Source organism: Xenopus laevis, chromosome 3S, assembly GCF_017654675.1.
Source record: "Xenopus laevis strain J_2021 chromosome 3S, Xenopus_laevis_v10.1, whole genome shotgun sequence".
Lineage (NCBI taxonomy): Eukaryota > Metazoa > Chordata > Amphibia > Anura > Pipidae > Xenopus > Xenopus laevis.
In genome coordinates, this window is record NC_054376.1 from 37019096 (window position 1) to 37046815 (window position 27720).

Consider the following 27720-nt stretch of genomic DNA (forward strand, 5'->3'; position numbering starts at 1 on the left):
CCTGAACAATGTGCAGAGTTGGTACATACTTGCCCCTGTTAGACTTAAAGCTTTATGTTGTACATGATATTACAATGTACTCAGTACTCATACAGACAGCATATACAGTATCAGAGTTTCTGTATTTTGAAATCCAAGAAAATACATAGAAACATAGTAAGTTAGTTTGAAAAAAAGACATGTCCGTCAACCTTTTAAGTCTATATATAACCTGCCTAATTGCGGTGTATAAATATCAGAGAAAGTTACTACTAATAAATGCTCAAAGATGTTATTCCGTTCAATGAAAAAGTAGGTCATAGGACTAGGAAAGACACTGGCCCTGAGGGCTAAGATACAGCAGATTAGCAAAACTGGAATGAGAACACTGATTTACAGAAGAGGTAGGTCTTCTATGCAGAGATTAAAAAGATGCTCCTGCAAGGCTACAACTCCCAGCACCTTGGCAGGGAGGATTGGGAATTGACGTTTTGAAATTACCCCAATTATTAAGGCACTGATTCTAAAGTTTTCATAAAGTCTGTGAAATGTAAATACAATTCCTGTACTTTAACATGTAAACTGTGCAGTGGGGTTTTTGTTTTGCACTAGAGCCAACCAATAGCAAATTAGATACAGGTTGAGTTATATTAACATAACAGTGAGAATTCCCACCCAAATCTGGGGAGTAGGGCTTTTGTTGCTCTTTGTCAATCAGACTGCTGCTAAACACTAGCATATATCTTATTAAAAGGCAAGTCCATCTGGGATGATCCCTAGGCCAGTTTGCCTTAGCCCAACTAAAAGAAAGTAAATTCAGATTGTTCCCAGATTTCCGATTCTCTGTACTTCCATTTCCAGGACTTCTTTATATCCAATGGTTAACACAGGGGTTGGGGACTTGAACCAGACTAAAAAGCTGATCAGAAAATTTGCCATTTTCATTCAGTTCTATGGGACAGGGTTTGCGTATAGCAAATCGCTTTGCTCACATTGCCCACAAGAGGGAGCATTTGTTCTATTCAGTGGCAATGGGAAAATCTCATTAAACAGGTTTTTATTTGATCCAAGTTCCACCCACCTAAATTCCAAAGAGAGAGCAGCAGGGCCAGAACTAGGAGTAGGTAGAAGCGGCACCTGTCTAGGGCGCAAATCTTGGTGGCGCCAGGCACGCACCTTCCCTGTTGCCCAATCCTAGTCTGGCGGAGCATGTGCCACACTCCAAATGCAAAGTGCGCAAACACGCAATTGTCTCCACGCGTACGCTCATGTATGCATTCATAGTTTAACTGCATTCCTTCCATTCCTGTTACTACTTTAGTTGGACAAATCTGCACTCTTTCTAGCTCACCATTATCCTTCTTTGGAGCCCAAAACTGCACTGCATACTAGTAACGTGCAGGTCGAGAAAAACTCAACCCTCACCTGAACCTGCTGATCCTCCACCCACACCGACCCTAAAAGTTGCACACTGGAGGCAGAAGCCGGCACAGGAAGGTCGTGGTCGGGGAGAGCAGAAGAAAGAGCTCAACCCAAACCTGTCCATGACCCAACAATGGTGTGCTGAAGTCAGCCCGCATTTCACTACTGCATACTCAAGGTGAGGCCTTATCAGGGACCTACAAAATTATTTTTCCCATCCCTTTTTGTAGTGCAAGACAGTACTTTAGGCAGGCTCATTTAGTGGCTACTAATGGAAGTAGAGTTGCACAACTCCCCAAATTTTTCTCCCTTATGGAGGTCACAAACACACTAACATTTAGAGGCACGTTTATCAAAGGTCGAATTTCGAATTCATGCAAGTATTTAAAAACTCCCCTAAACTCTCATAATTTCGACCAATTGAATTTATAATAAAAAATAAATTAAAACATTTTTTTCAAATTCGGATTAATTAAATCGACCCAAAAGCTCGTTTTGAATCGAATTAAGTTCAAATCAAATGTCAGGAAGGCTGCAAACATCGCCAGAATGATCCCGGGACCTCTCCTATTGACCCAAATAGCAATTCGGCAGGTTTTATTTGGCGGTCTAATTCGAATTATTAAAGGGCCAGAGTATGATCAATCTTAAAAATAGATTTTGAATTTTTTTTAAAAAAGTCAAATTAAATTTGAATAACTTCCTAGTTGAATTTGACAGTTTTGACCATTAGAAAATTCTAATTTTCAATTCAACCCTAAATCTGCCCCTTAGAGTTTAACTCATTTATTTTCGGCTTTCAAAGCTTTAAAAACCCACTACATACATTAACATTTGAATAAAGTAGGATAACATCCTATTATCATAGTTCCTTCCATAGCTATCCATCACTAATTTCACTATCCGCTGCTTTCAGCTAACCACACATATAAGCTCACAAGCCGTGTCTCTGGAGACTACACCTCTGTTGGGTTTTTGTCGGGCTGTTATAATGGAAGGTAAGAATTTTGTGTCCAGCCAATCTAAAAATATTTTCTTTCCTCTTTATTCAAACCTATGAAAGATGATGATGATTCCAGCCATGGTTTAATAAGAGTCCACGAGAGTTTCTCTAGAACATATTTATTAGAATCAAAGATAACACATCCGAAGACTCAAAAGATACAATGTTCAGAGACTAAAGGCAAATGCTTCTCACGGTCAGGAATTCTGCTCTGGGGTAAAGCTTTTCCCCTTGGCATGATGGAGTTGTTGCAATAAGGGAACACGGGATAAAGACTTCCATGGAGGGAAAGCCCTATACAGCGAGCAGATCCACAGCTCACACAGCACATCACGTTCAAATAAAAAATAAATATGAAAGAATCAAGAGCAAGCAAAGAGGCACAGGCAGGAGGCAGCGGAAGGACTGCTGGCTAGCTATCCCGCCTCTGCCGGAGCAACCTGTATGGATTCATGGTTTGTTATGCTTTTAAAGTGTGTAAACTCTTTCCTATTACCCTCAGAGATCTAACAGATATTGTCACACTGCCCTACACTCAACATTTGCCCCCCACTCTTATCTCCATGATTAGAGGAATCTTAAAGATATCCAGTGATACGTGCTCCACCAAATAGAAGTGCTCCGACAGAGATGGGTTAACATTTCCACAATTCATTTCCCATAACTGGCCATTTCTTAAAGCGGACAGGCCCTGGGCTTATGGCTTTGGATGCAGGTTCAGATAGACATCTGCCTGCAAGGAACATGCATGGCTCAGATCTCCAGACAGCTTAAGTGAATCCTAATTTGGGGGGGGGGGGGTGCAGTCTCGCGCGACCAACATGAACCAAGTGCAGTAACTTGTAGTCTTGCTAACAAGGGACGTGTTAAAACTGACCATTTGAATTAATTTAGCCTGCACTGCATTATTGATATGATAGAAATCTCATTAGGTCTGTCTTGCCCTTGCTTATAAGCTTTTTATTTTGTTTGACCATTACATTTCATCCATCCAGTTAGGTACATAGCCGTCAGTTGAGGTTGGTCTACCCTGCGACTGACCTAGTATGCATTTTTTTGCTGGTAAATCAGAATGCACAGTCCTGTCCTCTTCCAAACACAGACTGGGCTCATCTCCTGTATCGTGTACTGAAAGCATCACAGGTACCACAAAGCATCATGGGATAAAAGCAGGAACCGTACTGCAAGTGGAGCCCACAGGACACTGGAATAAATCGTGTTCATCCCATTCCCAAAAGGACCCGACTCAATGAAGGGATTGAAGAGAGAATTAAAAGAATGTTTTTGGCACTTTCTGCAGAGACCCCAAGGTTCCAAGAGGTTGGCATGAGCATGATGTGGTAACTCTCTGCCAGGCCCACCATCCATGCCATGTTCACTCACACTCCTGCGGCATGGGTTGGGGTACTGGGCTGCTTAAGGCCCATAGTGGAACAGAGCCATCCAGCAAAATCCACCTCATCCAACTCTGACTGCTTAATAAAGCTGTGAACCTGGGAGAGGATAGAAGGACAAGACAGTTAGAAATCACCTTCTACAACCAGATGTTATTAAAGGGATACTGTCATGGGAAAAAACTTTTTTTTCAAGACTCGTCAGTTAATAGTGCTGCTCCAGCAGAATTCTGCACTGAAATCAGTTTCTCAAAAGAGAAAAAAATTTTTATATTTAAATTTTGAAATCTGACATGGGGCTAGACATATTGTCAGTTTCCCGGCTGCCCCCAGTCATGTGACTTGTGCTCTGATAAACTTCAGTCACTCTTTACTGCAAGTTGGAGTGATATTACTCCCCCCCCCCCAAGAAGCCTAACAACAGAACAATGGGAAGTTAACCAGATAGCAGCTCCCTAACACAAGATAACAGCTGCCTGGTAGATCTAAGAACAGCACTCAATAGTAAAAATCCAGGTCCCACTGTGACACATTCAGTTACATTGAGTAGGAGAAACAACAGCCTGCCAGAAAGCAGTTCCATCCTAAAGTGCTGGCTCTTTCTGAAAGCCCATGACCAGGCAAAATGACCCAAGATGGCTGCCTACACACCAATATTACAACTAAAAAAAATACACTTGCTGGTTCAGGAATTAAATTTTATATTGTAGAGTGAATTCATTGCAGTGTAAACAGTTTAATTTAGAAATAAAAACTACACCATAAAAATCTTGATAGAATCCCTTTAAATTAGCATAATTACTAACCAATTCAAGATAGAAGTGAGCCAACAGAAGCATAAAATTGGAATTATAATCCATCCTGCCCTCTCCTGTTTCTCAGTTCATAATGGCTAACAGGGCAAATGCAGCAGCAGACCCAAGGGCCACAATTTGCTCTAATATGCACAGTGCATCTGGGGGTGCATGGGCAAGCCTGGGTCTAAACATTTTTTAAATAGGGGTGGCCAAACTATAGCAGTTGGCCTATTAATGAGATGCACCAACAATGACATATCTTATAATGTACAATATATATATATATATATATATATATATATATATATATATATATATATATATATATATATATATATATATATATATATATCTGCTATGTAGAATACATTACCATTAGCTGTTTAAGGTCTGCTCTCTCAGCCGGATTCTTCACAAGACTAGAAAACAATAAAAAAAAGGGAACTTAGCAAATTATTCTACACATATGGCCAAAATATTCAATAAAGCCTAAGGATGTAGAGAAGTAAGTTCCTTCAACATGTCTAATAACAGTGAGGACTAAAACAGGAGCAAGGGACATTGCTCCTTTATGATATTGTAGGCGAGTTGTCTTTAATTGGTTTTTAAATGAGCTAAAGCAATACAAGTTTGAGTATATAGAAGGAGTCTTAAAGGAGAACTAAACCCTAAAAATTAATATGGCTAAAAATTGCTTAAGTTATGATTGCATCAGTCTAAAGTTTAAGTTTGTCAATAGCAGCAATAATCCAGGACTTCAAACTTGTCACAGGGGGTCACGATCTTAACAGCAGCACAGAGCATGTGCAGTGAATCAGCAGAAAAGAAGATGGGGAGCTACTGGGGCATCTTTGGAGACACAGATCTTCCCTGCTAAAGGGCTGTTGTTGATTTGGGCTGGTACAGAAGCCCAAAACATAATGTACAACATTTCTAGCTACTTCTTTAGTTAAACTTTAGTTCTCCTTTATTAGATGTGACATTATAGATGAAGGCTAATCCTAAACTGACCAAACGTCCCTAGAATCTTAAGAAAAACAATTCTCAGTTCCTGCTGCTGCCAGTACTGGATTACAGAAAAGTGATTAGCCCATAGAGCAAGCCTAGTCTAAGAATTACCGGTGGGATTCATACATATTTGCTGCCCTAGATACCCAATGAACTGCAGAACGGTAATTATGGACTATTTTTTTTTTTTTTAGATCTGTGGTCATACTATGAGCAATCCTCACACTGCTGCACCAAAAGGGCTTGAACCCAAGATTTCTGAAGGCCTTTCCCACAGAGCTGCTAATACAGTTGCCCTGCAAAAGCTCACCATTTGTTCACAAACTCCTGGAACTCCGCTCCAAATACTCCACTGGGCAATTTTGGAGGTGGCTGTGAATATAGAAGATGGGTGAATGAGCATCAGAGCAGGAGTGCATTACAGCAAGGAGTAGTTCAGACACAAAGACTGGAGATGTTAGTCAGAGGGAAAGATGGATTTAGTTACCTCGTTCACTATATAATCCAGAAGTTCGAAAATGGCCATGGGTGGTCGACTATCAGGACCATATGCTGGAGAGAGAGAGAGAGAAAAGAAAACAACAGAATAATAGGTATTAAATAAAAAGTGGTAGATACCATTTATTACAAAATGCTTTACTACATGACTGAATGTTTTTAGACTATCAACTGTACAGGTATGGGACCAGTTATCCAGAATGCTTGGGACCTGGGGTTTCTCAGATAACAGATCTTACGTAATTTGGATCTTCATACATTAAAGGAACAGTAACACCAAAAAATGTAAGTGTTTTAAAGTAATGAAAATATCATGTAGTGTTGCCCAGCACTGGTAAAACGGATCTGTTTGCTTCAGAAACACTACTATAGGTCATATAAACAAGCTGTTGTGTAGCAATAGCGGAAATTGAAAAACAGCTATATGGCACAGGATAACTAATGGATAACAGATAACACCATTAGACAGACAGAGCTCATCTGCTATCTGCTGTGTAATCTGAACCTGTTCTCCTTTGAATGGCTGCCCCCATTGCTACACAGCAGCTTATTTATATAAACAATAGTAGTGTTTCTGAAGCAAACAGCAGTTTTACCAGTGCAGGGCAACACTGCATTATATTTTTATTATGTTACTGTTCCTTTAAGTCTACTAGAAAATCATGTAAACATTAAATAAACCAAATAGGCTGGTTTTGCTTCCAGTGAGAATTAATTATATCTTAGTTGGGATCAAGTACAAGATACTGATTTATTATGACAGATTAAAAAGGAAATCATTTTTAAAAATTTGGATTATTTGGATAAAATGGAGTCTACGGGAAACAACCTTTCTGGATAACGGGTTTCCGGATAACTGATCCCATACCTGTATTTAAATGATAAAAAAAAATCATTATATTATTGGTCTCCTGCTCCAGAAATCACCACTTTTTTCGTAAAGGCATTGTAAAGTTATGATGCTAAAATACTTTTTATTAAAACGGTCCAGTTTGTGCCACCCATTGAAGCATCTAGATGGCAATCTGTCCATATACAGTACAAAGGGGAAAATTAAAAAAAAAAAAAAACCTGCCGAAATCTGTCTGAAAGCAATCCTGTGCAAATAAATATAAGCTGGCTCAGTTCTAATTAACGGCCTATAAAAAGGTGTCTCATTACCAAGGTATCACACAAGAAGCATCTCATGATGGGTAAAACCACAGAAATCTCTCAAGACCTTCGCAACCTTAGTTGCAGAAATATATTTAAGTTGACGTGTACGATACTTATATTTTCCCTGCTGTAAGGAGCTACAAAAGAATGAAGTTATCCAACTGCCATCAAAGCTACTCAGGAGCCTGCAAACTTCACAAAATTAGTGAGGAGAAGCAGCTACTTCCATTGCTCCAGGCACCAATGTACCTACAGGTATTCAGGAATAAGCAGCGAGGGAGCATAATACAGTGTCCAGCCTGCAGGCAACACATAAGCAAGGCAGCACACTGCAGCTATTCAATGAGAACCCCAAAGACAATATAATAAACCTCCATCATCCAACCAAAGTGATAACGAAGCCTGTGGATTTTTACAAGAAACAGAACAATACACAAAGCTGCAGTCATCCATCAACACCTGGATAAAGCACCCGGCAGCCATCCAACAAGCACAGCATTTCAGCACCCTCCAGGCACCCGTCATCAAGCGGAACAATTTAACACTTGGCACAAGCAGAGCAACAGGGAATCTTGCAGCATCCAGTAGACCAGTACTGTTCAGAGGACTGTATTATTTCTGGCCTACATGCTGGTGGGTCAACGATGGAAACCAGTGTTGACACTCCCTTTTTTAAATCACACCTGCTTTAAGTCACACCCAGGTTATTACAAGATCTTTCAAGTTACTAGAACAAAAAAATATATATATATATTAACAACATGGTTAGTGCTCACTGCAGAGATATCACCCATCACTTTTCATCATGAAAAATTAGGTCATACTGAGACATACCCTTAAATCCATATGCCACCTCTTCCTCCCCTGTGGCTAGCACAGCAACCCCCAAAATATAATTAAACACCTTAGGGACCTCCTAAAGCTGGCCATAGACGCAACAACCCGATTGTACGAATCGGTCGTTCAGACAGGTTAGAAAATTTCTGTCGCCTGCCGATAATATCTCTGCGTGTATTGCCGATCGTACGATTTTCATCGGCTGATCTGTTCTTTTACTACTTTATTTGATCGGAATGGTAAGACTTTGATCGGAATGTTAGTGGCGGGTTGGGAGATGGGAAAGTCTGATCGTACGTTGATTCGTACGATCGGATCTTTGCATCTATGGCCAGCTTAACACCTATTTCCAATTGCTAACAAACCCCCACCAGGTTCATCCCCACAGGCAGTGTAGGGCACACACCGGTAGAAACCTAATAAGGAGTAAATACAAAATGTTGGAAGGCACACACACATATATAAATTCGAGGTGCTGATCCAGCAGGAGGCTGTCCATCCAAGTCTCCAATATATGTATACTCAAAAAATAGGAAAGTGGATCACACACTCTGATGTCACACGCCGCAGAGTTTTGCACAGAGATACACAGGTATTTATTTGTTTCACAGCCAATTTGTTCTGCCTTTTATGTTTGATTCTGAATTTCTATTCCCCTGATGAAGACTGATTCACGGTCAAACGCACCGGGCAAATGCATTGTTTTGTAGCCGCTTTTCTTTGCCGATAAATAAAACCCTTTTATGTGATATAGAGTGTGTGATCCACTAATAAGGAGTAAAGCAGCAGATCCACAAACATGGACAGAGACACAACTTGCGATTGCAATATGTAGAAAGACATTGGGACATTCAGATAATTGTATCCGGCATATAACTTACAACTTATTGGACGTCCGGGTGGCCGGGGGCGAGGTGCCAGTTCAGAAGATGCCGGGTCCCCTTCTACAGAACAGCCAAAGATAAGTTCCAGCTCTTTGGCATCAGGCGGTGGAATGGGATACCTTCCAATGGCCATTTCCACCAGTGACAGCCCCATGCTCCAGATGTCGGATTGCACAGAGTAATGAGTGCCCTGTAGCCTCTCTGGCTAAAGCATCATGAGAAAGAGAGGGAATGGTTAACACTATAGATAAGCATGTATGTACAATTAGATAATCTTCTGAACTTTACTACTACCACTTTAAACTGCCTTTCACTGTTCTGCGCAGTTTCTACTTGTTGTGAGGTGCAAAAAACAGGGCTACAGAGAGGTCTTAGCATAAAAAGAGAGACTATTCAGGATTCAGATATCAAAAGGGTGAAATGGCTCACCAGTAACTACATGGGGGCTGGGTGCACATGCCCCACACCTACAGCTTGAGAAGAAAGATCATACAGCTGAACAACAGCAGGCACTGATCTCAGACAAGCAAAGTAACAGAACTGCAAATGTATTTTCAGCAAAATGACACACATAGCAGCCATACACATATCCTGCACTTAGGCACTTAAAAGTGATACTGCCATGATTTTATTTCTAAATTAAACTGTTTACATCGCAAATAATTCACTCTACCATGTAAAATTGTATTCCTGAACCAACAAGTGTATTTATTTTTTACTTGGAATATTGGTGTGTAGGTGCCATCTCAGTTCATTTTGCCTGATCCTGTGCTTTCAGTAAGAGCCAGCACTTCATGATGGAACTGCTTTCAGGCAGGTTATTGTTTCTGCTAACTGGAGTAGTTGCAGTGGGACTTGGATTTTTACTATTGAGTGCTGGTCTCATATGTACCAGGGAGCAGTAATCTTGTGTCAGGTAGGGGTTATCTGGTTACCTTCCTATTGTTCTTCACATATTAGTTGCATTCCTTGATGTGCACTGAGGCACTACGAGTTCATGCCTAACCTGCAAATCTACATCCACCCTATACAAATACAAACATTTGCCACCCTTCAAACTGTATATGTACTTTGCTTTGTAGCATTACATAATATAAATGCCATCTGTAATGTAGTAATTAGGCCAGACTCCTTCCAGAAACATAGAACATGCATCACAATCCCCCAACCAGGATTTGACGAGCTGTAATTAAACACACATACACAAGTGCACAGTGTGGGAGGGTAGTCTCCATCTGCTGCCTGACATACAGTGTGAACACACGTGATACTGTGCAGAGACAGTTGGTGCGTAACATGGCAATTGAGAACTGCAAATGTTCTTCCACTGTGCACACAGTTGCATGCTTGAAACAGATTACAGGTACAGTATATACTGAGCCTCTTGGAAGAGCAACAAAATGTATATCAAGGTGGGTCTAATCTGCCTCTTATTATAGAAACAATTTTACAAAACCCACATAACTACAATGAAAATGTACTATTAGAGTTGGCTGACCCTTTATTTGTGAATGAATACCGGGTTAAAGTTGAAAGAATACCGGGAATCCCCTCTGCAAATACTGTATTTACACACTGCTTAAAAAGTCACTTTGCTATGGGATAAAAAGGAAATGTAAGACACTTACCGACATATAGGATCTTGTCCCAACAAAGGAATTTGCCATGGAATCTATGAGCTGCCCGCTGACCCCAAAGTCGCACAGTTTTATCTCTCCTCTAGAGTTGACCAGGATGTTAGAAGGTTTCACATCTGAAAACAACAAAACAAAAATGAGTGTCATACACCCTGCCAAATACTGCAATGTAAAATTGGTAACAGTGTGTATGGGCCAGGTATAATAGCAAAAGCTTCTCTCATTGAAGCAGGAAACACTGCTTGATACTTCCATGCTCAGTTCTATCGCTCAATGACAGGATCAACAGACATGAACAGGGAAGGGCCCAGGAACACTTTCCAATTCAGTCAATTACTGCTCAGCAGGGGGCGCTCAAATGCCTGTTCCTGTTACCAGGAGAAACAGGATTCTCCAGGGCTTTCTAAAAAAAAAAATCTTTATTTCAACAGGTGTTTGTCCCATTCTCATAGTATGCAATATTGCATCAGAAATACTACCAATGGTTTTATTTATTTTTTTTAATTTGCTTTTTATTGATTTTTCAGGTTACAATCATCCAACGTAGAAAATAAAAGAAAAAAAAGCTTGTTAGCATATCATTAACGCTTTTCTAAGAAATAGGATGGAAAAAAGTAACGTTTTTAACCCCTTTGATGCCACAATATGAAGAGTGCTAAATCCAAAAGCTCTCACTTTCAAAAGTTCTCACTTTAGTATTGGGTCAATTCATATTCATGAATTGGCCCAGACATGGATGACACAAGGGTATAATAATAATAATAATAATTAAAAAATGCACCCAAAAAAAACAAACAAATCAATATAAATATGTTTCCTTTCTTCTGTAGAGTACAGGGGATGCTGAAGTGAATGGGCATGAATGTAGGTAAAAACTTGAACCTAGTCACCTCTAGCCATATCTCTCCAGAGTCTGACTGGGGGGCCCTGGTGCCCACCGGGGCTCCTGACGCAGCCCCCCCTCCGCTGCCCCTCCTGCTACGCTGCCCGGCCAGTGTGTATGTGCGTACGAGCAAGCGCACTGTGTTGGGCCAGTCTTGAAAAAAGGAAAAAGAAGGCAGGGTGCGGATCTGGGCCGGTGGGGCCCACAAGAGCCTGGGACCCACCGGGTTTTTTCCCGGTGTTCCGCCAGCCCAGTCCGACCCTGTCTCTGGGACCTGGGACCCACCGGGTTTTTTCCCAGTGTTCCGCCAGCCCAGTCCGACCCTGTCTCTCTCTCGTTGTACTGTTTTTATAAGTGCAGCTTTGCAATACACGATGATCCTAATGTGATGTTTCCTGTCCTGAACATTTTGAAAGGCATTATACTTGTTGCAAACAGTTGACAGTCACAAAGGGCCCTTCTGCATGGAACCTTACCTCTGTGCATTATCTTATGCTTCTCTCTCAGGTAGGTTAAACCTTTTATCACCTGCAGTTAGAAATGAGCATCAGAATCAGACAGGATCAAGTATAGCACATGACATTCACTACCCAAATGAAATGCCTGTAAAGAAATGGCAACCAACACCTGAAAGACGTGAAAAAAAACAGAAGGCTACCATTGGAATGGAAAGAAGAATAGCCAAAATGGCAAAGACAGACTGTATTCACTTTTTTCTTTTTTAACCCACTGCTATTATTCTGAACACAACTGTATTGAATTTTTGATATCGTTTACTTAGATATACTGCACATTTGCTAAATACTCACGGCAATGCTGACTTTTCCCAATATCTTCTCTGGGATTTTGCCAGCTTTCTTCAAAACCTGATCAAGGGAGCCTCCATCCTGTAGGGGAGAAATACAGAAGATCAGGCAAGTTTTTTCCCACCCATCAACAATTCTACTACATCAGGCCTAAAGACTTATACCGGATATAGCAATAGTCCTGACTCTCCAATTATTCAGTAATAATAATTGGCACAAATGGAGTTTAGTCACCAGTGATAAATCTTCAATACTGCAGGCATCTTTGGAAAAAACAAAGTGCCACATATATTTTCCCACCAGCAAATTAACATTATTGAAAGTGGGAAAGCATTTGTAGGAGATAAGTCACCCGCCCCCCTCCCTCAATCTCACCATGTGTTCCATGCAAATGCTGATCTCTCCATCACTGTAGAAGGCCCCATAGAAGCCCACAATGTATGGGGAGTTACACTCATGCAGAACCTGCAACTCTCGGATAATCTGGTTTCGGATTGCAGGCTTAATCTCCAGATGAATTAACTGCCAGAAAAAAACAGTGAGAAAATATATTTAAAAGAGTATGTCAACAATCAGTTTATTCTGATGTACTATAGACAAACCCGAATTCTCCATCTGTGACTTTTTTCTTTTAAAACAGTTACTTCATGCACAAATCTCACCTTTCTAGCCATAATCAAGCTGGTCGGCTTGTGGGACACCTTAAACACCACTCCTCCATTGCCTGCTCCAAGCTCCGAAACTTTCTCAAAGTCGTCATCCTTCAGTTCTCCAACTTTCTGCTTCTGGGTGAGAAAAGCCTCCAGACGCTTCCTCTGCTGCTCATCCAGCTCAAGCTCCTCTAGCTTTTTCTGCAGAGCTTCAAGGTTTGTCCTACAAGGGGAAGAGGAACATGGGTAAATGTAATGAGAGATGCCAAGGCAGGAAGTTTGGCCAAGATAATGACATATACACAGAATGGCACAAACAAAAAGAATCAATGAGATGAAACGGTTCCAATCTGGATAGAAGAACGTGGACATTGAAGACAAGGTAGGAGAATACAGAAATACAAAGATACAAAATACAGAAATACAAAGCTATCCAGCCACCACCTATAGATTCTAGCATTTTCGGATCTTCTAATTATGTGTGAGATCAAGTAAATTAAAATGTATCAATAATGTATCATAGTACTTGAAAGTGTATAAATAATTTACCCATCACTTATATACAATTCAAGGTTGCAGGACAAGTCATGCTCTCTTTTTTGTATCAATTGCATACACCTACATAGACTTATTATCTAACCAGTAACTCACACATATTATACCAAATTCATATCACACCAAAATATACACAACAGAAATAAAGGAAAAGCTTTTTTTTTTTTTTGCAGTTACTCTTGTGTAACCATGACAACTCCAGTTACAAATTTCAGAATTCGTATTCCCATGGCAATGCATGCTGAAATCCACACAAAAGAGTTAATTATACTTGCATTGTATTATTCCAGGCAGATTATTACACACCTGACCATGGTTAGTAAGGATCAGTATTACTGATGGGGATTGTGAATGCGGCACTGAGCAAGCCATGACATAAATACCGCCATCATTCTCTCTTCCCTGTTCTGCTTAACCTCATTTTACTCTATAATTCCCATGGACTTAATGAAACATGACTTTAGGATGTAGCGGACCCATGAATATTAAAGGGATACTGTCATGGGAAAAATGTTTTTTTCAAAACACGTCAGTTAATAGAGCTGCTCCTGCAGAATTCTGCACTGAAATCCAATTCTCAAAAGAGCAAACAGAATTTTTTATATTCAATTTTGAAATCGGACATGGGGCCAGACATATTCTCAGTTTCCCAGCTGCCCCAGTCATGGGACTTGTGTCAGCACTTTAGGATGGAACTACTTTCTGGCAGGCTGATATTTCTCCTACTTAATATAACTGAATCAGTCTCAGTGGGACTTGGCTTTTACTATTGAGCGCTGTTCTTAGATCTACCAGTGTAGTTGTTATCTTGTGTTAGGGAGCTTCTATCTGGTTACCTTCCCATTTTTCTTTTGTTAGGCTGCTGGGGGGGGGGGTGATATCACTCCAACTTGCAGTACAGCAGTAAAGAGAGACTGAAGTTTATCAGAGAACAAGTCACATGACTGGGGCAGCTGGGAAACCGACAATATATCTAGCCCCATCTGTTTGCGCTTTTGAGAATTGGATTTCTGTGCAGAAGTCTGCTGGAGTAGCACTATTAACTGATGCATTTTGAATAAAACATGTTTTCCCATGACAGTATCCCTTTAACATGAGTAGACCAGAGATAGTAGAAGCAGCACTTTGTGAGCCCGAGGACTGCCTGGAGATAGGAATGCAAGTATGACACTGCAGGGGCACATGGTCTCTAACCAGCCATTATAGTGAACATGGTTCAAAAACGGAGTTGCACATCTCTCTACCTTAGGACTATGCAGACTTTTAAATTGTTTGCCTACATTGCAGTAACCATTGCATTCAAACCTTTGTACAAACTCTACATAAAAAGCAACCCTCTATATTTGTACATTCTGTGTTCCTTGAAGTTCTCATTTAAGAAAGTGTGTGCAAGTACACATGAAGCCGCATGGAGGATACTTACAAGTAGCAACTGCACAATAAGCCGTACAAGTATAAAACACTCACCCATATATTCGGATATTCCAATGTGGGTGATTGTTGCCACAGTTGCAACATTTTCTGCAGGGACACATCTGCAGATTAAATTTGCAATGGAATCCCGTGGTATTAGAAGATCATTGTGGGGAAGGGGTCTTTGTAACAGCACTATTACTTTATACCTAGCATTACATGGAGAGACATGGCCAAAAAGGTCTCCAGTTTTAATTACACCAAATGACCTTTGTGCCATGGCAGCCCATATGAAGCGTTTGTCATTCCAGTCCTGTAAAATCGCAGCAGTGATGCCACGTTCTATACTAAACTCAGATCCAGTTGCCAAATGCCTCATATTGGAGGTCATAATTTGGTAAAGTGTAAGTAACAGTGAATGGCACCTACTCATTGCTCAGCTAAAGGGACTACAGGCTTTTTTAAAGATCTGTCAAGGAATCAGAATGGCAGGAGGATTATCTCAACTGCAGTAATGTGCAGGGTTAGGAGACACTCCGTAAATGTGGTTACAGTCAGACAACAGATTTGGGCTAGGCTTGAGAGGAAACTGTTCAGCTTTATGATCCTGGGAGCTGAAACAGCCAAGCTATACATGTATTCCTTTTACAGCAAGAGAATGGAGTATTCCCTTTTACCATACAAGGAGCACATGAATATCTTCAGGGGCCTGTCGCAGCAAAAAGGGAACACACACACACACACACATCACCGGTTATCCAGAAAGTGTGGGACCTGGGGTTTTCCATAATTTGGATCTTCATACCTTGGGATCAAGTACAAGCTACTGTTTTATTATTACAGAGAAAAAGGAAGTCATTTTTTAAAATTTGGATGATTTATATAAAATGGAGTCTATGGGAGATGACCTTTCTGTAAGCGAGAGCTTTCTGGATAATGGGTACATGTTGGGAAGCTTTCTGGATAACTGGTACACACACACACACACACACACACATATATACATATATATCAGTATTAATAATGGCAGTATTTAAACAAGCATTAACCAATCCATCAATTAAAGGGGTGGTTCACCTTTAAATTTAACTTTTACTTTGTTATAGAATGGCCAATTCTAAGCCAATTGGTCTTCATTATACATTTTTAATGGTTTAGGGGTTATTTGCCTTCCTCTTCTCCTTCCAGTTTCCAAATGGGAGTCAGTAACCCCATCTAAAAACAAAATGCTCTGTAAAGCTACAAATTGTATTTTCATTGCTTTCTATTACTCGTCTCTCTATTCAGGCCTCACCTATTCATATTCCAGTCTCTTATTCAAATCAATGCTTGGTTGGTAAGGTATAGCGTCCTGGCAACCAGATTGCTGAAATTGCAAACTGAAGAGCTGCTGAATACAAAGCTAAAGAACTCAAAAATCACAAATAATAAAAATTGTCCCAGAATATCAGTCCCTACATCATACTTAAAGTTAATCAAAAGGTGAACAACCCCTTTAAATCCCACCAACTACTGGTGCCTATAAGGTACAAACTAGAAGCACACCCACAGTGTTCATAGAAAAGTTACAGTTATAATATATAAACATTCCAGGTCAAAAGTTTCATGAATACCCATAACAGAATTATGATTTATACACATTCCAGGTTAGGTGTTACACACAGGGTGGTTAGAAGCATTCAAATAAAATGTACGATTACCCTGCACTGGGAAAATAAACATTTTCTATGCCAGCATTTTCCAGACCCCTTAAAAGTCAAATTTAGCCGGAAAATTCAAGTGGCGATTTTTGCAAGAATGGTAGATGGCATGCCGTTTTATTGGTGAAGAAAACACTTGGTGCCATTAACCTTAACCCATGGGTCTGTGAAGTTTCTGCCTTGGCATATTCATACACTGGATTTTGGCTGCATTAAAATAGCACCATGAGCGATTATGTAACTGGCAGATATTCAAGTTCTAGTGGGGTCTTAGGGATTACATTTTTAAGCAAATAAACAGAGATAACTTTAAAACATGACCAAAGGTTTTCATGTTAAAGGTGTGACTTGTACTTCAAACATTTTAAGGCTTTGCATGCCCATTACAGTTAAGATGCAATTTATTGCATTTAATACCCCTGAGGCTTATTATACACAAGACAAACATCGAGACAGGTTTAAATATGCCTCAGCAAGCACAAAGCCAGTAAATAGCACAATGTCAGTAAGTGGCAGCAGCGATCAGGGGGAAAAAAAAGGCAATGTAAATAGGGAGACTGAGAATAAACGTTGGCTTTCTTGACTATAACTACAGGACTTTGAGAGAGACTACAGATGGCAATAATGGACTACAAAAGTCATTACATTATGTAGATTTTCTATTCTTTGCAGTACATGCAAGATGGTATGGTAACAGTGATAATAATGCCAATTATCTACACTACACTTATCCCAAAGGTTTTAATGTGACATATAATTACAGATTTACATACTATATATAGATGCTACAGGTTCTGCTGACATGGAATAGCTTAAGGGTACTAGAATGGCACATAAAAAAATGTAAGTTTAAATCCGAATGATGAATGTTGGGTCAACTCTATAAGAAGATCCACTGGGCCTTAATAATTCTAAACACACACTACATTCTCTTTGAGGGTAAGGCCACACGAGGAGATTCGGGGAGATTTTGTCGCCTGGCGACTAATCGCCTTGTCTTTTGCGCGACTATCTCCCCGAACTGCCTCAGCTTTTTCTCCCCAAATCTCCTCGTGTGGACTAGCCCTGAGAGAAACTTGGGGATCTAAATATCTGGTCAACCAAATGAAATTTCCCCATACAAATGGAGGGCAAACACAAAAAAAAATTCACCAGCTGCCTGGGTGCCAAATAGTAGTTCAGCAAGCACATCTGCAGCAATAACTCTGTACTGGAATTGCTTGAAAAAAAAAAAAAAAAAAAATTGAATGACCTCACTAATTGAACTCCGCACTACTATTATTTAGAACAAGCCAGTATTTTGAACAAGTCTCAATTAAAAAGGGTATGTAAAGGCAAAAAAAAAAAAATCCCATTTTTACTTTCTTTAATAAAGAAACCGATCTCCAATATACTTTAATTAAAAAATGTGTACCGAAGAAACCTGACTGTATGCAGTGAAATCCCCCCTTCATTAACTGCTGTGGATAGGAATTGTCAGATGGTCCCTAACTGCTGAGCAGGGGAACAATCAAACTTATGAACAGCAGGGGGAGCCCTCGCCTTACTTCCCAGCCATGCAGAACTCAAGCAGCTTTGTTTTTGCCCCTGTAGAGCAGTTGGCGACTGTGTAGAGATTTGTATTGGATTTTATTTTTTCCTTTACATCCTCTTTACTGTTTCCAACTCCAACTGCAGGGACAAAGATAACGGAGCCAGATTTAAACAGATAAACTGGGATTCTATTTGGAGGATTTCTTTGCTGCAGCCACTGGTTCTGCAGAGTTGGAGAAAGTTTGTATTAAACAATATAAAAACTATAAAATACACATTAGATTACATGACAACACAGGACCCAGTGCAGTCTGCCTATTCTGATTATTAATCAGTCTTGCTGTATTGGCTTCTGGCAGAGATTATTTGACTTGTGCTGTTTTACTTATTAATGGCATCCCTAAGCAGCCCAGACCACACTGAGCATGTGTACAGTCTTGGTCTTGCAAAGATGTTTAAATTTAAAGATGGTGACCCCCTGTGGCTAACTTTGAAAGCATAAATCATTTGTTTGATTAGGCTTGTGATGCAGTAAGTTCATGTTTTGTATAAATACAGCATTTCTAGCCTTATTCTATTTTAGACTTTACTTCCCCTTTAATGATTCAATTACACAGAATCAGCAGCATGCATGTCATGACAATTGGGTCTGTTGGTTTTCTATTACTCTACCACACCTACTAGTAAATTATTTGCAATGCAGAAATATAATTTTGACTGCTATTATTCTGAACACAACTGTATATCACACACATTTTTTATATACAGGTATGGGATCCATTATCCAGAAAGCTCCAAATTACACGAAGGCCATCTTCAATAGATCCCACTTTAATCAGATAATTTACATTTTTAAAAAGGATTTCCTTCTTTAACAATGATTTCCTATCTGTAACAAGAAAACAGTACCTTGTACTGGATCCCAAGATATAATTGATCCTTATCATGTCCTCCAGACATGAAGATGCAAATTTTTAAATAATCAGAATATGCAGACTGCACTGGGTCCTGTGTTGTCATGTAATCTAATGTGGATTTTATAGTTTTTGTATTGTTTAATACAAACTTTCTCCAACTCTGGACAACCGCACGCACACACACAAACCTTCCTTTGTGTTATTCAAAGTTAGGTTTATTTTTTATTTCTAACACAAGTGTCGAGCATCATTTATACCAGTATTTCTTATCCCTTCTCTCTTTAAACATTTCTTTTGCACAAGAGGAGTGTCCTGGTTTATCTATGGCCAGTACTGGATGAGAGTTAGTATATTTTTGTAGTAAATGCAGGTACTTTGGTAAAACAGAAAACATAATGCATAATGTACCCCCAGTGCAAACGTTCACTGATGCAGCCCAGCATGTATCCAGAGTGTCTTAGATATTCATACAATCTGTGCAACTTATTCGGATAGCTTTGTAGCATCACAACTATTTGGCAACTACTAGAGGAATATGAAAGCCAAGGTGGGTCCTGCCTCGTCATCGAAAGAGAACAAGGTGTAGCGCAGGCAAACCCCCCTGCTATTCCCCACTCAAGGAACATTTACATGCAGAACAGGCATAGAGTGAGCCAATCTCCCACACATTGCAATGTTTTCCAAGGCCATTCTTACTCTGAACAGGTAAAACGTGGGCTGCACCAGCCTCCCCCACATGGCCACCGTACTCCTTTAACTCTTCCAACGCCGCTCTGCAATAAGCACACATAGGTCTACAGATTCCCATCAACTGAATGACTGGAACTAGCTCATTCTATTCAGCAGCTGAGATGAAAACAATCTTTTTACAAGGTCCGGTGCTCTGAATTAAATGCAAATACACCGAAAATACACGTCATATTTATTGGCTTTGTGAGGATTGTGGAGCTGGGTACAGCTGAGGGGAATAGATAGTAACAGGGTGGTATTTCTATGTATTCTGCTCTGGGAACACAGTTCTGTTCCTAAGCAACAAGAAACACATATTATACAACATCTCCCCCTTACCACCTGCTACACACTTATATTTTAACACATGTCGGGCTCACTTTATTGACCTGCTGGATAAACAATCGTCATCACACAATAACGCCCCCACAATCCTTTTCTTTCCCATCCATTCTTTGCACAGAAAAAAGAATAATCAGCTCCATTTGGTGGGTGTCAGAATCAAGTGAAGGAGGGCTCACTCCATGCATGGAAAAAAACATATGAATACATACCCTCTAATGATAAGAAAAGAAGAGGAGCAGAGACAGGTCTGCAGCTCCACATTACGTATAAGGATAAAAACATCCCTTTAAAGTGGTTGTTCCCCTGCTAAACACTTTTTTTTTTTACTTAGTTCAGTTTGTTTTCAGATTATTCACCAGAAATAAAAAGACATTATTCAGTTGCTTTCCAGCTTGAAAGCTGTTCCAAAACTTAAGTGTTACATGGGGGGCCTTATTTATCAAAATCCAAATTTTTCTGATTATTTTACTACAAGATCAAACTAGAATCCAAGATTGGACCTTATTTATTTAAAAAAAAAAAAAAAAAAAAGCATGATTTAAACGGATCGGAGATAAACACGGAAAAATTAAAAAAAAATTGAGCAATAATTCCGAATTGTATGATTTTTTTTCCCAAAAACCTAGAATTTTTTAGTAAAAAATGGTTTGATTTTTGGACCAATTCCAGTGCAGACCACAGAAATTTCCAAATAGGATAGGGACCTCTCTCACCGACTTGTATACAACCTCGGTAGGTCAGATTCAGACTTTATCCATCCTCTGGGTATAATAAATCCACAAAAAATTAGGATTTTATACTAAACCCCCCCCCCCCAAACTTGAATTTTTCAAGTTTGTGGCATTCAAACATAAATTAACCCCCTTAATGTTTGTGTCTCTGGTGTTTCAGTCTGGCAACTCAGTAATCCAGGCGCATATCCTGAACCATTACAATTTGTTACATTTAGTTGATACATTTCTCAGCAGTATCTTTGGAATATCAGCAACTATTGTATCATTTCTAAGGGTAAGGGCACACGGGGAGATTTAGTCACCCGGCGACTAATTATCTCTTCTTCTGGGCGACAATCTCCCCGATCTACCTTCCCGCCAGCTATAATGAGAAATCACCAGCGGGATGGCCCTTGCAGCGCATCGTTTTCCCGAAGTTGCCCAAAGTTTCCTCGTGAGGCAACTTCGGAAAACGAAGCATCGCAATTTAGAACAGTTAGGGCAGGGGCACACGGGCAGATTCTGGGAGATTTAGTCGCCTGGCGACTAATCACCTCTTCTGCAGGACGACAATCTCCCCAAACTGCCTTCCATAAAGCAAATGCTCTGTAAGGCTACAAATGTATTGTTATTGCTAATTTTTATTACTCATCTTTCTATTCAGTCCCTCTCCTATTCAAATCAATGCATAGTTGCTACGGTAATTTTGACCCAAGCTAACAGATTGCTTAAAGGGACAGTTCAGTGTGAAAATAAAAACTGTGTAAATAGATAGGCTGTGCAAAATAACTTTGGATTTTATTTGGGACTCAAGCATCTGGATTTTATAAGACTTTGTTATACGCTCTGATATACTGGACCCTCGTGGGTAGTTACTTTTTACATCTTTCTGCTTATGCAATAAAACAGTGTTGCACTATATTTGCCAATTTCTATTTTCATCACATCGCCATATTGGAGCTTTCCTGGTGTATGAGAAGAATGTTGATGCAACACGATTAACTGGTTTTGATCCTTGAATGCTCTCTGCGCTGCTTTTGGTTTGAGTGCCCAACCATTGGGGGAGGTGTGATTATAAGTTGCACCGTGCTGGTGCTGAACTAGAACTCTCCAAGTTCCGTGTTGTGTGTGCACTAATAGGCAAAAAATTAGCCTGTCAAACACACACAGGGTGGTTTTCGGCATGAAAACTGCTATGGTCACATAGGGTTACCCTTTAAAAAGGTCACTTATTAAAAACACATGCTGCACACCAATCCTTGATTCGTGGTCATGCAGGTGGCCAGGCTGCCCACAGTAGCCATATCATCAACATTTGTCTCCTATTTTGGTAACCGACAGGAAAGTAAAGTCCACAAAAAAAGTAATTGCTGGCTACAGCTGGCAATGCACATAAAAAGATTACAGTTTCCCTAGAGATCATTGGGTATGGTTAGTTAAAAACTCCTTTGAGCTTTCCCATGTGTCTCAGGTGACAGTTGCTCATCTGACTGCAGAATAGATGCTGCCATATAGTCCACAAGTTGCTCATCAGAGTGTAATAATGCTGGTGGCCTCTTTGTGTGCGGTTGAGACATTAGCAACACATCAGTATATTATAGCCACCAATTTATAAATATAATGAAACTATATTGACATTAAAATTAAAACAAGACACCTTTGATCCTTTATTTATATATTTTTTTAGTTTAATTTACACGTTGCTAGTTCCACTTTTTCTAAGTGCTGATTCAAACATTTTAAAGGGGGAATTTGGAGAAGAGCTTGCTTTTTACTTTACTTGCTTTCACACTCGCCGGGTGAGTCACCTACTTGGATTCAAGCATTTGTGATTTTTCTTTATGGTGTAGTCACATTCAACTGTAGTTTTTAAATATAGGCATGCCATATATTGAAATAGCATGCTTCCATGATTTTCTTCCTCCGCTAAAGGAATGTACAAGACTTTCTACACGGTTCAGCTAGACTAGCCCTATAAAAACGGTGAGCTTGCCTCCCTTAAGGGAACTAAAGCCTAAAAATGAATATGGCTAAAAATGCCCTATTTTAGATATTGAACTTATTTCACCAGCCAAAAGTTTCGGCATCTCAATAGCAGCAATGATCCAGGATTTCATAATTGACGCAGGGGTCACCATCTTGGAAAGTGTCTGACATTCACATGCTCAGTGGGTTCTGAGAAGCTGTTGGGAAGACTAGGTCCAAACGGGGCCTGAAATCAGATAGCTGAAATATGCTGGCTCATTTCAGTCCTAAATACACAGGTTGAAACAGATCAGGCAGTGCTTAGTCTGCAATCACCCTTTATTGGTGTTTATCACTACATATTTTGGGAGCTAGTCCTACCGCAGGAAGTATCCTCCTCTCTTTTCACCATTCAAAAGAACAGACTTCGGCGGATTTCAGCTCAAAATGCAGATACTGGCGTTTTTTTGTTGAAATCCGTCATGTCTGTACTCACTGAAGCCAATCCTTCTGAATGCAGAGAAGAGAGGGGGCTACTGCACGTGAAAAGGCTGAAATCAGCCAACGTATTTCAGATAGCTGATTTTGGCCCCCGTGTGGTCCTAGCCTTAATGAGGGTACTGGCATAGGAGGAGATTAGTCTCCCATGATTAGGGTTGCCACCTGGCCGGTATTTTACCAGCCTGGCCGGTAAAAATTATGGCTGATCCCAATGTTATTAATAGGGAAAAAAGTTAAATATATAGGAAGGCCGGTATTTTTTTCCAGAAAAGGTGGCAACCCTACCCAATTCTGCAATACTGCTTTCCCACTGCAAATAATGTAAATCACCAATGGAAAAGCAAAAGCATCAGTTTTTCCGAAGCCGCCTCGTGAGACAGAATGCAAGAAAAATGAAATGTAGCATACAGCCACTCCATCTGTGTGAACAGACACATCGATTTTATTATGACTTAACTTTTTTTCTACTTGTTGGGTACATTGATGTACAGTCACTGGTCAGGGAGTACGTTTTTCATCAGTCATTGGGAAACAGGTTGCATTCCATGAAAACAGTCCACACGACAAGAAACAGATAATGCCTCCATAATGGAGAAAAACAAACCATAACTGAAGTGATTCTCTAAATAAAAGGAAACACAAAAGAAGATCTTCCCTGAGAGATGTCAATCTATACAGTCAGTGTGTGGTTGACACAAGCAGACCAGAACTAGAGAAACTGATAAGAAATTCTGCTACAGATATAGTAATTGCAAAACAGATAAAGAGGGGCCAATTAATATTCTTTACTTGGGAGCAGAAACCAATCCTATTGTATATGGCTCAGCAGAGGCAAACACCATACACAAACCTCTTTTGTCCACCTACCCCTTATTTGTGCCAGGCTTTTCTATAACATGGCAGTGGCTGAAGGAGCAGCGGATTGAGGGGTGCGATTAGGGCTGGTCTGAGTGTGGGGGCTACACACACCAGAGAGGCAGGTGTAGCTGTTTGGGACTCTGTGTACTTAAAATGCCACAACCAAAGCAATGAAAAGCTGCAGCTTCTCATACCTGTAGCACTATATCACACAAAAGGCTTAGGTTAAACAAAGAGTGACTAGATGAACCAGCTATAATGTGAGTGGTCAGCTTAATGAGTTTACCTTGGTAAATCCACAGTCTGTTCAAAATATTCTTGTCATTGGGCTGCTAAACAAGTTTACAGATACGGAAGAACCTCTCTGCAGAATGTTTCCCCCATCTATGTTACTAAGGCATTATGCATGTTGGGTTTGCATTCTACAGTGTTCTTACAAGGAGGACATTGACCTGTGGGGAAGAGAAATTATTTTCATATAGTGCTTTTCTCCTGTGTGACTCAAGAGTGCTTTTTACAGCGAGCAAGGTAGCCATTATAGGTGCACTAAGTATGCTGGGACAGCAGGGGATTAAGTGATTTGTCCAGGGACACATGGAGTTGCTACAGGGAAGGAGATTCAACATCAAAGGTAAGTCTAGGCCAACTCCAAAGACCAGAAATATGATGGGTATCTAACTTCCCAAACAAAAGACTGTTGTACCTGCAAAACAATACAGAAGCCCTATGAATTGAGGGGTGGTGTCACATCAGCCAATAAAATTGCAACCAACTGGTGCAAAAAGGCAGGGCACAGCTTCAGCCAGCGTCATCTCACAATGATCCACCTCAGCAGATGGAGTCCTGCAGCGGGTCAGGTACCCGCAGGTTACCAGCCAAAAAAAGCAGGTACCTTGTAAAATGAGGGTAGGATTTTCGGGTGGGGGTATAGATGCAGGTCGATGGTCTGATCGATATTTCTTATCTTGTGTTATATTGTGTATATTTTACTCCTTTTAGAATTTTACAAAACGTTTTTCGTCTCTGCCCACTTTTGATGATGTCACTTCCGGGTTGCAGCAACAACACTTCCTGTTTATTGGTGGTTGCGAATCGCGTAGTGGATAAGGCAGTTGTGGCCAGTTGTTGGGTAGTGGATCAAAGATGTCGGTTTCGGTTTGGGCCGCGGTCTCAAAAATTGGTTCCATGCAATACTCAGCAGAGCCACAGCATAATGTTTTGTTCAACATACACAAACAACATAAATAGACATTTTGGGTATTTCTCATCCCCCTATAGAGTAACCTATATGAGCAATTACTGCTCCATTAGAAATAACTGCTCCTTTTTTATTTTTGCAACTTGAAATCAACACATTATATATCATTTATATAATTAGCCAAATACAAATGTGTGAAATAAAACTGTCCACTTTAATGCTGACCAGTATGTATGCAATAACTGTGCTGCTTGATATTTATACCCTTGCACATTCCCGTAAGCTCACCTAAAGGTTCCAGCTACTAGACTCCCCAATAAATGCCGACCGTACCAAATCACAGTTATTAGAACAGTACAAGTTTCTGCAAGACCGTGAAAGAGTAAAAGAAGGCTCTTTTTCCTATGAGCCTTCAGCATAGGGTTGGCTGATATGTTCCAACACTTCTGCATCTTTACAGAGAAGGAAGGAGGAGAGAGACTGCTTGGAATTTCTACTTTGTCGAAGTGCTTGCTCACTACACACCTCCCAGGACTAGCATGCCTGGACAGGAAGCAGGAATGTCCGTTATTTAGCTAACTGTCAGTTTACCTATAAAACTATTCCATTTCCCCATACACAAACCAGTAATATATTATGCAGGCAATGTACAACTCAGAGACTAAAACAGGGATGCAGATGAAGAGCCGGATGGAAGCAGCACTGCTTGCAAGAATGATTTTAGCGTGGGTGGGTGTGTGGGTATTAACTTTGGAGGAATTTCAGAAATGTTGTCTCCTTGGCAATTGCAGGTGTAAGATCTGGAATAACCAGCATTGCAGAGATAAGCACACAAGCGAATGAAGGCCAAGGTGGCAATGGCTTGCACAGATACGACCTTTGGCCACAATAAGAATTCTACCTATCAGCTCCTTTTCAAAATGCGGGTTTAACCAAAAGGGGGTGCATTGCGTAAGGGGGTGCATTGCGTAAGGGGGTGCATTGCGTAAGGGGGTGCATTGCGTAAGGGGGTGCATCTGAGTTTTTTGCCCCTCCTATGCAGCAGACACATGTTGCCCCTCCCCAGTCTTCCCTTTCCTACACTTGGCCAGGGGCAGGATTGCTAGGTTATAGAGGACAAGTTCACTCTCCCGAACCAAAAAGTACAGAATTTCCAGTATAAATAAAGGAAATGTGACTACTAGATAGGGCTTTTTATGGGTGAAACCAGATGCTAACCAGAGACAGCACACATTAATATATTACTTATGGTATAGGAGGGAATTAAATACCTCCTATTTGTTCCCTTTCCTCTCTACAATACACCCCAATCCAGTGCAGCAGCTGATCAGCCTGTGAGATTGGAGGGGAATCACTCGCTGTCCTACAGGAGCAGAAGCAGCAAAGGTCACTGTAGCAATAAATCAGCCACATAAATAATTATAGCCCAGGGACTTCTAATAGGGAACTACAATTCCCAGCAGCCCCCACCACGCTTCTGCCTAACTGTAGCAATGACTCACTAAATGGCAACAAACCCAGTACATGGCCAACCTTCATGTCTCTGATTGCTGCTGAACTACAATTCCCAGCAACCCTCGAGCGCCTTGGTGTGCCTATAGGCTTCAGGGCAGGGTTACTCAATCTTTTTCTCAAATCAAAGCTGGTGGTTTTCTTTTTCGACCAGAAATGATGCGCCTTATTTCAATTCTCATTTTAATTGGAATTAAATGTGTTGGGAGACCCACCCTAGACAGCCATGTTTGGGGCCCGACACGCACTGCTCTAGAGTAACCGAGCCCGCGGGTCTAACACAGCAGGGTGTGTATGCGAACTACGAACACAGGACAAGCACTCCCTTACGGTGCCAGCACTAGGCCACCCCCGCCCCAGTGGTACAATCCATCGCCCCGTGTCACTTACTCGGCTGTAGGGGTTCCGTTGACAGCAGTCCCTTCGGGGTTGGGGTTCAGCTGTATGGGCGTAGGCTTCTTTTTAGGCATGTTGGGAGTGAGTGGAGAGCAGAGCTTGGCAGTGACTATCGCTATCCCAGACCCTGGCAGTGCTACAGCGGACTGTCACTCCGTATCTCTCTGTATCCGGGGGGCGCGGCTCCCTGTTACATTGTTTCTCTTGCTATCTCTAAGCCAATAGGAGGGGCCGTCTGATTGGCACAGGGATTTACGGAAATACGTCATAGCAGCAAGTTGGAGGAGGGTGATTGATTGCCCCCTGGCGGTAGAACGCATGAATTCACATTTCTCTCAGCTGCGGCTCAACTTTACTCTGGGAATGTGGACGTGTGGGTTATGTGTATAAAGGGACATACTGTTGACAAGGGCTATGACATTTAATAGCGAG

General features: G+C 40.7%; 1 protein-coding gene across 1 annotated transcript; it reads right to left on the bottom strand.

The window, feature by feature from the left end:
• Positions 1-2507: 2507 nt before the first annotated feature.
• On the bottom strand, positions 2508-27511 carry map2k1.S (mitogen-activated protein kinase kinase 1 S homeolog). Its single transcript, XM_018255245.2, has 11 exons — positions 27283-27511; positions 12966-13176; positions 12679-12825; positions 12307-12384; positions 11974-12025; positions 10606-10730; positions 8975-9182; positions 6091-6155; positions 5914-5975; positions 4969-5014; positions 2508-3897 (listed from the first exon to the last, which is right to left on the bottom strand). Exons 1-11 carry the CDS (start codon positions 27360-27362, stop codon positions 3784-3786), a joined length of 1188 nt encoding a protein of 395 aa, XP_018110734.1. The 5' UTR covers positions 27363-27511; the 3' UTR covers positions 2508-3783.
• Positions 27512-27720: the final 209 nt, after the last annotated feature.